Consider the following 12,948-nt stretch of genomic DNA (forward strand, 5'->3'; position numbering starts at 1 on the left):
ACTCACATACACACACATACACACTCACACACTCACACATACACACATACACACACTCACACATACACACTCACTCACACTCACACACTCACACACTCACTCACTCACACACTCAAACACACACAGACACACACACACACAGACACACACACATACACACAGATACATTCACACACACTCACTCCTTCCCCTCCCTCTCCCTCCGGGCATGTCAGGCACTTTCGTGATGAGGGTGGTGGCGAGTGACATGGATGACCCCTTGACGCTCAACGGAGCGATTCGCTACCATATAGTGTTGCAGGTTCCCATGGTGACTGCACACCGCGTGTTCACCATCGACAGATTCACAGGCATCATCACCAATACTGTCCGGCTGGACCGAGAGGTGGGTATCACGTCTGTGTGTGTCTGTGTGTGTGTGTCTGTGTGTATGTCTGTGTGTGTGTCTGTGTGTGTGTGTGTCTGTGTGTGTCTATGTCTATGTGTGTGTCTGTGTGTGTGTGTGTTTGTCTCTAGTGTGTGTTTGTCTGTGTGTGTGTGTGTGTCTGTGTGTGTGTGTCTGTGTCTACCGCGTGTTCACCATCGACAGAGTCACAGGCATCATCACCAATACTGTCCGGCTGGACCGAGAGGTGGGTATCACGTCTGTGTGTGTCTGTGTGTGTGTCTGTGTGTGTGTGTGTGTCTGTGTGTTTGTCTCTAGTGTGTGTTTATCTGTGTGAGGTGTGTGTCTGCGTGTGTGTGTGTGTCTGTGTGTGTGTCTATGTGTGTGTCTGTGTGTTTGTCTCTACTGTGTGTGTCTGTGTGTCTCTGTGAGGTGTGTGTCTGTGTGAGTCTGTGTCTATGTGTGTGTCTGTGTGTTTGTCTCTACTGTGTGTTTGTCTGTGTGTGTGTCTGTGTGTTTGTCTCTACTGTGTGTGTGTGTCTGTGTGTGTGTGTCTGTGTGTGTGTCTGTGCGTGTGTGTCTATTTAACTACAAAAAAGTAATCTGCAGCGCCACACCTATTACCATCATTAGGGGAAAAAACGGTGACCCAATCACCAACCCCCAGGAACAGGTTTGCAGATTTGCTGAGCATTTCTGTGATGTCCTGGGGGAGGGAAAATCCCTCAGCCAGGAAAACATCGTGGCACAAAGTGAGGATGACCCTGCTGAGGCTGCGGTGCCTCAAATTTTTGAAGAGGTCACCCCATGTGAGTGGCTGGCTGAGGTGCCATCTGTCGAGGAAGTACTGAAGGCGATCCGGAGTCTGAGACCAGGAAAGGCAGCGGGCAGAGATGATCTCCCAAGCGAAATGCTGAGGGAGGGCGGCGTTTGTGCACAGACTGCCCTATATGACATCATAACAACAGTCTGGACCACTGGACGGGTTCTCACTCTTCAGTGTGCCAGGAAAGGTCCTGGCAAGGATTATTCAACATCGCCTTGCCATGCACGCTGAGGAGAGGCTTGCGGAGCCCCAATGCGGTTTCAGGAAAGGGCGGTCCTGCACAGATGCCATATTTTCTGTCCGTCTGCTACAGCAGAGGTGTAGGGAATTCCAAAAAGACCTACATCTCTGCTTTATTGACCTGGTCAAGGCCTATGATACCATCAGTAGGCCTGGGCTCTGGGTTGTTCTTCGTGCTTTTGGAGTACCTGACCCTCTGCTCACGATCATTAAGGACCTTCATGATGGTGAGCGGGCCCGGGTAAAACTACGTGGCCGGGAGTCAGAGCCAGTCCCTGTTAACCTTGGGGTGCGACAGGGATGTCCTCTGGCTCCCACATTATTTAACATCTATTTTGACCACGTAGTTCGTGAAGCCTTCAATAGCTGTACCGGAGGAATCTCCATATGGTACAGATATAATGGGAGGCTGATCGACGCTCGGGTGCGGTCAAGGGATGGCTCCCGAATGTTCAACCACGTTATGTATGCTGATGATTTGGTAATAGCTGCTCATTCAGAGGAGGAGGTGGAGACGCTGCTGCTGAGACTGGAGCATGCCACTAAGAGGTGGGGCCTACCATCAGCCCCACCAAAACTAAGCACCTGTCTGCATATTTTGTACCATCGGACACTCCACCCCCACAACTCCCAATCGGTGATGGGGCAGTTGTGGAGAGAGTGGAGAGTTTCCCATACCTGGGCAGTGTGCTTATGACTGGCTCCAGTTTAACAGCAGAGGTCTCACTCCGAATCAGTCGAGCGGCAATATATTTTCATCGGTTGCGTAACGTTGTGTGCAAGCTACCTGATCTGTCGCTCCGCACTAAGCTTCAGGTCTTCTCGGCCACGGTCATTCCCTTCCTTCTCTACGCTTGCGAAACGTGGACACCCCTAATGGAACATCTTCGCCGGTTAGAAACATTTAGGCTGGCCTGCCTACGATCCATCCTGGGTTTAACCAGACTGGATTGTGTGAGGAGCTCACAAATCCTTGAGAGATCTGGGCAAGGTTCCATCGGTGAGCTCCTCCGGCGGGGAAGGCTGCGATGGCTGGGTCATGTAGCCGCATGCCCAGCCACCGCATGCCGAAACAGCTTTTGTTCGGCCGGATCGAGGGGGCTAAGCTAGCGCGGCACGGGCTAGAGAAGAGATGGAGTGATGTGGTACAGGAGGACGTGGAGCTGAGTTGACTTGCCGATGACTGGTACCAGCGGTGTCAAGATCAGCCTCTGTGGAGGAGGCTCGTGAAGGACGCTACTGGGCAGTTGGAGGTAGTCGCCCTCCAACAACAACGGAGGGCGGAGGAGCGACGCTCAGAATAACGAGCGGAGTGCCGGGTGGCTAAAGCACAGCAGGTTGGCACAGTAGGGGGCACAGGTGGTGCATCAGCCAGTCATCTCAGTCAGTCGACCCGTGGCACCTGGGTCTGCCTCGTGACCTCCTGCCAGCGGGCGTTCGACACTTCACGTAGCCTCAGGGTGCACATAGCCTGGCACAAGCCTCGTGGTGACGTCACCGCCACTTAGTGGCGAATGGCGGTTTTGTTGTTGTTGTGTGTGTGTTTATCTCTACTGTGTGTGTCTCTGTGAGGTGTGTGTCTGTGTGTGTGTCTGTGTGTGTGTCTGTGTGTTTGTCTCTACTGTGTGTGTGTGTCTGTGTGTGTGTCTGTGTGTGTCTGTGTGTGTGTCTGTGTGTTTGTCTCTACTGTGTGTGTGTCTGTGTGTGTGTGTCTGTGTGTGGCTGTGTGTCTGTGTGTTTGTCTCTACTGTGTGTGTGTGTCTGTGTGAGGTGTGTGTCTGTGTGTGTCTGTGTCTGTGTGTGTCTGTGTCTAGAACATCTGACTGTTGTTGTATCTGTAAAGCAAAACAAATACGGTACATTTTGTGCACTGATGCAGTTTTCCGCATCGTTTAATCTGGCTTCTGCCGCACATCACGGACACAACGTTCGTGTGACGATTGTCTGAACTGGTCCCGGGCCCCCCTAGGTCGACTCGGCCTCAAATGAGTACCTGGTGCGGTGTGTAAACATTGCCACTAGGGAGACAAAGGCGGTCGTGCGTGGTGCTGGCCACCCACCCCCTCGTGTACCGTTCCAGCCTTCATAGGTGCTCGCTAACAGCACTTGCCCCTACAGTCTGTTAAGGCTATATGGGGGATCTTTGTCTGTGTCTATGTGTGTGTCTGTGTGTTTGTGTCTATGTGTGTGTCTGTGTGTTTGTCTCTACTGTGTGTGTGTGTCTGTGTGAGGTGTGTGTCTGTGTGTGTCTGTGTGTTTGTCTGTGTAAGGTGTGTGTCTGTGTGTGTCTGTGTGTGTTTGTGTGTGTCTGTGTGTATGTCTCTACTGTGTGTGTCTGTGTGTGTGTGTCTGTGTGTGTCTGTGTGTGTGTGTCTGTGTGTTTGTCTCTACTGTGTGTGTCTCTGTGAGGTGTTTGTCTGTGTGTGTGTGTGTCTGTGTGAGGTGTGTGTCTGTGTGTGTCTGTGTGTTTGTCTCTACTGTGTGTGTGTGTCTCTGTGAGGTGTGTGTCTGTGTGTGTCTGTGTGTGTGTGTGTGTGTCTGTGTGTGTGTGTGTTTGTCTCTATTGTGTGTGTGTGTGTCTCTGTGAGGTGTTTGTCTGTGTGTGTCTATGTCTGTGTGTGTGTCTGTGTGTGTGTCTGTGTGTGTCTGTGTGTCTGTGTCTATGTGTGTGTCTGTGTGTGTGTTTGTCTCTAGTGTGTGTTTGTCTGTGTAAGGTGTGTGTCTGTGTGTGTCTGTGTGTTTGTCTGTGTAAGGTGTGTGTCTGTGTGTGTCTGTGTGTGTGTCTGTGTGTGTCTGTGTGTGTGTCTGTGTGTGTCTCTGTCTCTCTGTGCACGCCATGTATAGCGGTTACCGCTCTACACTACAAACCCACTCCGTGCGTGTGCCGGGGGGTGACGGTGTGGGAGTGTCCGCTCTGTGTAGAGAGTGGCGCACTTTTCGCTGGTGGTGATGGCTTCAGACATGGAGGGAGACGCCAACATCGGACTCTCGACCACGGCCACCGCCATCGTCACCATCACCGACATCAATGACCACGCCCCCGAGTTCACGAGTAGAACCGTACGGCACGCCGGCACCACCACCGCCACCACCACACACCACCCACACTCACACCGTCACCACCACCCAACCTCAACACTGCACCATAGACTCAACACTGCACCATAGACTCAACACTGCACCATAGACTCAACACTGCACCATAGACCAAACACTGTACCATAGACTCAACACTGCACCATAGACTCAACACTGCACTATAGACTCAACACTGCCCATAGACTCAACACTGCACCATAGACTCAGCACTGCACCATAGACTCAACACTGCACCATAGACTCAACACTGCACCATAGACTCAACACTGCACGATAGACCAAACACTGTACCATAGACCCAACACTGCACCATAGACTCAACACTGCACCATAGACTCAACACTGCACCACAGACTCAACACTGCCCTTAGACTCAACACTGCCCATAGACTCAACACTGCACCATAGACTCAGCACTGCACCATAGACTCAACACTGCACCATAGAATCAACACTGCACCATAGACCCAACACTGCACCATAGACTCAACACTGCACCATAGACTCAACACTGCCCATAGACTCAACACTGCACCATAGACTCAACACTGCACTATAGACTCAACACTGCACCATAGACTCAACACTGCACCATAGACTCAACACTGCACCATAGACCAAACACTGTACCATAGACTCAACACTGCACCATAGACTCAACACTGCACCATAGACTCAACACTGCACCATAGACTCAACACTGCCCTTAGACTCAACACTGCACGATAGACTCAACACTGCACCATAGACTCAACACTGCCCATAGACTCAACACTGCACCATAGACTCAGCACTGCACCATAGACTCAACACTGCACCATAGACTCAACACTGCACCATAGACTCAACACTGCACCATAGACTCAACACTGCACCATAGACTCAACACTGCCCATAGACTCAACACTGCACCATAGACTCAGCACTGCTCCATAGACTAAACACTGCACCATAGACTTAACACTGCACCATAGACTCAACACTGCCCTTAGACTCAACAATGCACAATAGACTCAACACTGCACCATAGACTCAACACTGCCCATAGACTCAACACTGCCCTTAGACTCAACATTGCCCTTAGACTCAACACTGCACGATAGACTCAACACTGCACCATAGACTCAACACTGCACCATAGACTCAGCACTGCACCATAGACTCAACACTGCACCATAGACTCAACACTGCACCATAGACTCAAAACTGCCCATAGACTCAACACTGCACCATAGACTCAGCACTGCTCCATAGACTAAACACTGCACCATAGACTCAACACTGCACCATAGACTCAACACTGCCCTTAGACTCAACAATGCACAATAGACTCAACACTGCACCATAGACTCAACACTGCCCATAGACTCAACACTGCCCTTAGACTCAACACTGCACAATAGACTCAACACTGCACCATAGACTCAACACTGCCCATAGACTCAACACTGCACCATAGACTCAGCACTGCACCATAGACTCAACACTGCACCATAGAATCAACACTGCACCATAGACCCAACACTGCACCATAGACTCAACACTGCACCATAGACTCAACACTGCCCATAGACTCAACACTGCACCATAGACTCAACACTGCACTATAGACTCAACACTGCACCATAGACTCAACACTGCACCATAGACTCAAAACTGCACCATAGACCAAACACTGTACCATAGACTCAACACTGCACCATAGACTCAACACTGCACCATAGACTCAACACTGCACCATAGACTCAACACTGCCCTTAGACTCAACACTGCACGATAGACTCAACACTGCACCATAGACTCAACACTGCCCATAGACTCAACACTGCACCATAGACTCAGCACTGCACCATAGACTCAACACTGCACCATAGACTCAACACTGCACCATAGACTCAACACTGCACCATAAACTCAACACTGCACCATAGACTCAACACTGCCCATAGACTCAACACTGCACCATAGACTCAGCACTGCTCCATAGACTAAACACTGCACCATAGACTCAACACTGCACCATAGACTCAACACTGCCCTTAGACTCAACAATGCACAATAGACTCAACACTGCACCATAGACTCAACACTGCCCATAGACTCAACACTGCCCTTAGACTCAACATTGCCCTTAGACTCAACACTGCACGATAGACTCAACACTGCACCATAGACTCAACACTGCCCATAGACTCAACACTGCACCATAGACTCAGCACTGCACCATAGACTCAACACTGCACCAAAGACTCAACACTGCACCATAGACTCAACACTGCACCAAAGACTCAACACTGCACCATAGACTCAACACTGCTCCATAGACTCAACACTGCACCATAGACTCAACACTGCACCATAGACTCAACACTGCACAATAGACTCAACACTGCACCATAGACTCAACACTGCACCATAGACTCAACACTGCACCATAGACGCAACACTGCACCATAGACTCAACACTGCGCCATAGACTCAACACTGCACCATAGACTCAGCACTGCTCCATAGACTAAACACTGCACCATAGACTCAACACTGCACCATAGACTCAACACTGCACCATAGACTCAACACTGCACCATAGACTCAACACTGTTCCATAGACTCAACACTGCACCATAGACTCAGCACTGCTCCATAGACTAAACACTGCACCATAGACTCAACACTGCCCATAGACTCAACACTGCACCATAGACTCAACACTGCACCATAGACTCAACACTGCTCCATAGACTCAACACTGCACCATAGACTCAGCACTGCTCCATAGACTAAACACTGCACCATAGACTCAACACTGCACCATAGACTCAACACTGCACCATAGACTCAACACTGCACCATAGACTCAACACTGCACCATAGACTCAACACTGCCCATAGACTCAACACTGCACCATAGACTCAACACTGCACTATAGACTCAACACTGCACCATAGACTCAACACTGCACCATAGACTCAACACTGCACCATAGACCAAACACTGCACCATAGACTCAACACTGCCCTTAGACTCAACACTGCACGATAGACTCAACACTGCACCATAGACTCAACACTGCCCATAGACTCAACACTGCACCATAGACTCAGAACTGTACCATAGACTCAACACTGCACCATAGACTCAACACTGCACCATAGACTCAACACTGCACCATAGACTCAACACTGCACCATAGACTCAACACTGCACCATAGACTCAACACTGCACCATAGACTCAACACTGCACCAAAGACTCAACACTGCACCATAGACTCAACACTGCACCATAGACTCAACACTGCACCATAGACTCAAAACTGCACCATAGACTCAACACTGCACCATAGACTCAACACTGCACAATAGACTCAACACTGCACCATAGACTCAACAATGCACCATAGACTCAACACTGCACCATAGACGCAACACTGCACCATAGACTCAACACTGCGCCATAGACTCAACACTGCACCATAGACTCAGCACTGCTCCATAGACTAAACACTGCACCATAGACTCAACACTGCACCATAGACTCAACACTGCACCATAGACTCAACACTGCACCATAGACTCAACACTGCTCCATAGACTCAACACTGCACCATAGACTCAGCACTGCTCCATAGACTAAACACTGCACCATAGACTCAACACTGCCCATAGACTCAACACTGCACCATAGACTCAACACTGCACCATAGACTCAACACTGCTCCATAGACTCAACACTGCACCATAGACTCAGCACTGCTCCATAGACTAAACACTGCACCATAGACTCAACACTACACCATAGACTCAACACTGCACCATAGACTCAACACTGCACCATAGACTCAACACTGCACCATAGACTCAACACTGCCCATAGACTCAAGACTGCACCATAGACTCAACACTGCACTATAGACTCAACACTGCACCATAGACTCAACACTACACCATAGACTCAACACTGCACCATAGACCAAATACTGTACCATAGACTCAACACTGCACCATAGACTCACCACTGCACCATAGACTCAGCACTGCACCATAGACTCAACACTGCCCTTAGACTCAACACTGCACGATAGACTCAACACTGCACCATAGACTCAACACTGCCCATAGACTCAACACTGCAACATAGACTCAGCACTGCACCATAGACTCAACACTGCACCATAGACTCAACACTGCACCATAGACTCAACACTGCACCATAGACTCAACACTGCCCATAGACTCAACACTGCACCATAGACTCAACACTGCAATATAGACTCAACACTGCACCATAGACTCAACACTGCACCAAAGACTCAACACCGCACCATAGACTCAAAACCGCAACATAGACTCAACACTGCACCATAGACTCAACACTGCACCATAGACTCAACACTGCACCATAGACTCAACACTGCACAATAGACTCAACACTGCACCATAGACTCAACACTGCACCATAGACTCAACACTGCACCATAGACTCAACACTGCACCATAGACTCAACACTGCGCCATAGACTCAACACTGCACCATAGACTCAGCACTGCTCCATAGACTAAACACTGCACCATAGACTCAACACTGCACCATAGACTCAGCACTGCTCCATAGACTAAACACTGCACCATAGACTCAACACTGCACCATAGACTCAACACTGTTCCATAGACTCAACACTGCACCATAGACTCAGCACTGCTCCATAGACTAAACACTGCACCATAGACTCAACACTGCCCTTAGACTCAACACTGCACGATAGACTCAACACTGCACCATAGACTCAACACTGCCCATAGACTCAACACTGCAACATAGACTCAGCACTGCACCATAGACTCAACACTGCACCATAGACTCAACACTGCACCATAGACTCAACACTGCACCATAGACTCAACACTGCCCATAGACTCAACACTGCACCATAGACTCAACACTGCAATATAGACTCAACACTGCACCATAGACTCAACACTGCACCAAAGACTCAACACCGCACCATAGACTCAACACCGCAACATAGACTCAACACTGCACCATAGACTCAACACTGCACCATAGACTCAACACTGCACCATAGACTCAACACTGCACAATAGACTCAACACTGCACCATAGACTCAACACTGCACCATAGACTCAACACTGCACCATAGACTCAACACTGCACCATAGACTCAACACTGCGCCATAGACTCAACACTGCACCATAGACTCAGCACTGCTCCATAGACTAAACACTGCACCATAGACTCAACACTGCACCATAGACTCAACACTGCGCTTAGACTCAACACTGCACGATAGACTCAACACTGCACCATAGACTCAACACTGCCCATAGACTCAACACTGCACCATAGACTCAACACTGCACCATAGACTCAACACTGCTCCATAGACTCAACACTGCACCATAGACTCAGCACTGCTCCATAGACTAAACACTGCACCATAGACTCAACACTGCACCATAGACTCAACACTGCCCTTAGACTCAACAATGCACAATAGACTCAACACTGCACCATAGACTCAACACTGCCCATAGACTCAACACTGCACCATAGACTCAACACTGCAATATAGACTCAACACTGCAATATAGACTCAACACTGCACCATAGACTCAACACTGCACCAAAGACTCAACACTGCACCATAGACTCAACACTGCAACATAGACTCAACACTGCACCATAGACTCAACACTGCACCAAAGACTCAACACTGCACCATAGACTCAACACTGCACCATAGACTCAACACTGCACCATAGACTCAACACTGCACCATAGACTCAACACTGCACAATGGACTCAACACTGCACCATAGACTCAACACTGCACCATAGACTCAACACTGCACCATAGACTCAACACTGCACCATAGACTCAACACTGCGCCATAGACTCAACACTGCACCATAGACTCAGCACTGCTCCATAGACTGAACACTGCACCATAGACTCAACACTGCACCATAGACTCAACACTGCCCTTAGACTCAACACTGCACGATAGACTCAACACTGCACCATAGACTCAACACTGCCCATAGACTCAACACTGCACCATAGACTCAGAACTGCACCATAGACTCAACACTGCACCATAGACTCAACACTGCACCATAGACTCAACACTACACCATAGACTCAACACTGCACCATAGACTCAACACTGCACCAAAGACTCAACACTGCACCATAGACTCAACACTGCACCATAGACTCAACACTGCACCATAGACTCAACACTGCACCATAGACTCAACACTGCACCATAGACTCAACACTGCACAATAGACTCAACACTGTACCATAGACTCAACACTGCACCATAGACTCAACACTGCACCATAGACGCAACACTGCACCATAGACTCAACACTGCGCCATAGACTCAACACTGCACCATAGACTCAGCACTGCTCCATAGACTAAACACTGCACCATAGACTCAACACTGCACCATAGACTCAACACTGCACCATAGACTCAACACTGCACCATAGACTCAACACTGCTCCATAGACTCAACACTGCACCATAGACTCAGCACTGCTCCATAGACTAAACACTGCACCATAGACTCAACACTGCCCATAGACTCAACACTGCACCATAGACTCAACACTGCACCATAGACTCAACACTGCTCCATAGACTCAACACTGCACCATAGACTCAGCACTGCTCCATAGACTAAACACTGCACCATAGACTCAACACTGCACCATAGACTCAACACTGCACCATAGACTCAACACTGCACCATAGACTCAACACTGCACCATAGACTCAACACTGCCCATAGACTCAACACTGCACCATAGACTCAACACTGCACTATAGACTCAACACTGCACCATAGACTCAACACTGCACCATAGACTCAACACTGCACCATAGACCAAACACTGTACCATAGACTCAACACTGCACCATAGACTCACCACTGCACCATAGACTCAGCACTGCACCATAGACTCAACACTGCCCTTAGACTCAACACTGCACGATAGACTCAACACTGCACCATAGACTCAACACTGCCCATAGACTCAACACTGCAACATAGACTCAGCACTGCACCATAGACTCAACACTGCACCATAGACTCAACACTGCACCATAGACTCAACACTGCACCATAGACTCAACACTGCCCATAGACTCAACACTGCACCATAGACTCAACACTGCAATATAGACTCAACACTGCACCATAGACTCAACACTGCACCAAAGACTCAACACTGCACCATAGACTCAACACTGCAACATCGACTCAACACTGCACCATAGACTCAACACTGCACCATAGACTCAACACTGCACCATAGACTCAACACTGCACAATAGACTCAACACTGCACCATAGACCCAACACTGCACCATAGACTCAACACTGCCCATAGACTCAACACTGCACCATAGACTCAACACTGCACTATAGACTCAACACTGCACCATAGACTCAACACTGCACCGTAGACTCAACACTGCACCATAGACCAAACACTGCACCATAGACTCAACACTGCCCTTAGACTCAACACTGCACGATAGACTCAACACTGCACCATAGACTCAACACTGCCCATAGACTCAACACTGTACCATAGACTCAGAACTGCACCATAGACTCAACACTGCACCATAGACTCAACACTGCACCATAGACTCAACACTGCACCATAGACTCAACACTGCACCATAGACTCAACACTGCACCATAGACTCAACACTGCACCATAGACTCAACACTGCACCATAGACTCAACACTGCACCATAGACTCAACACTGCACCATAGACTCAACACTGCACAATAGACTCAACACTGCACCATAGACTCAACACTGCAACATAGACTCAACACTGCACCATAGACGCAACACTGCACCATAGACTCAACACTGCGCCATAGACTCAACACTGCACCATAGACTCAGCACTGCTCCATAGACTAAACACTGCACCATAGACTCAACACTGCACCATAGACTCAACACTGCACCATAGACTCAACACTGCACCATAGACTCAACACTGCTCCATAGACTCAACACTGCACCATAGACTCAGCACTGCTCCATAGACTAAACACTGCACCATAGACTCAACACTGCCCATAGACTCAACACTGCACCATAGACTCAACACTGCACCATAGACTCAACACTGCTCCATAGACTCAACACTGCACCATAGACTCAGCACTGCTCCATAGACTAAACACTGCACCATAGACTCAACACTGCACCATAGACTCAGCACTGCTCCATAGACTAAACACTGCACCATAGACTCAACACTGCACCATAGACTCAACACTGCGCTTAGACTCAACACTGCACAATAGACTCAACACTGCACCATAGACT

The 12,948-nt window shown here is 49.1% G+C and overlaps 1 protein-coding gene across 1 annotated transcript in view; it reads left to right on the plus strand.

The window, feature by feature from the left end:
• Nucleotides 1-12,948, plus strand: part of LOC142915506 (cadherin-2-like) — a gene marked incomplete at its 3' end in the record, with an annotated part of 68,913 nt that continues 55,965 nt past the window's right edge. Inside the window, exons 1-2 of the mRNA XM_076061261.1 lie at nucleotides 1-385; nucleotides 4,374-4,511. Of these exons, the coding sequence (XP_075917376.1) occupies nucleotides 209-385; nucleotides 4,374-4,511 (315 nt within the window). The remainder of the gene's footprint in view (nucleotides 386-4,373; nucleotides 4,512-12,948) is intronic.

The sequence above is a fragment of the Petromyzon marinus genome, unplaced genomic scaffold, assembly GCF_048934315.1.
Source record: "Petromyzon marinus isolate PM22_M1 ecotype Great Lakes invasive population unplaced genomic scaffold, UKy_Petmar_22M1.pri1.0 PM_G_Scaffold_32, whole genome shotgun sequence".
Taxonomy (NCBI): Eukaryota; Metazoa; Chordata; class Hyperoartia; order Petromyzontiformes; family Petromyzontidae; genus Petromyzon; species Petromyzon marinus.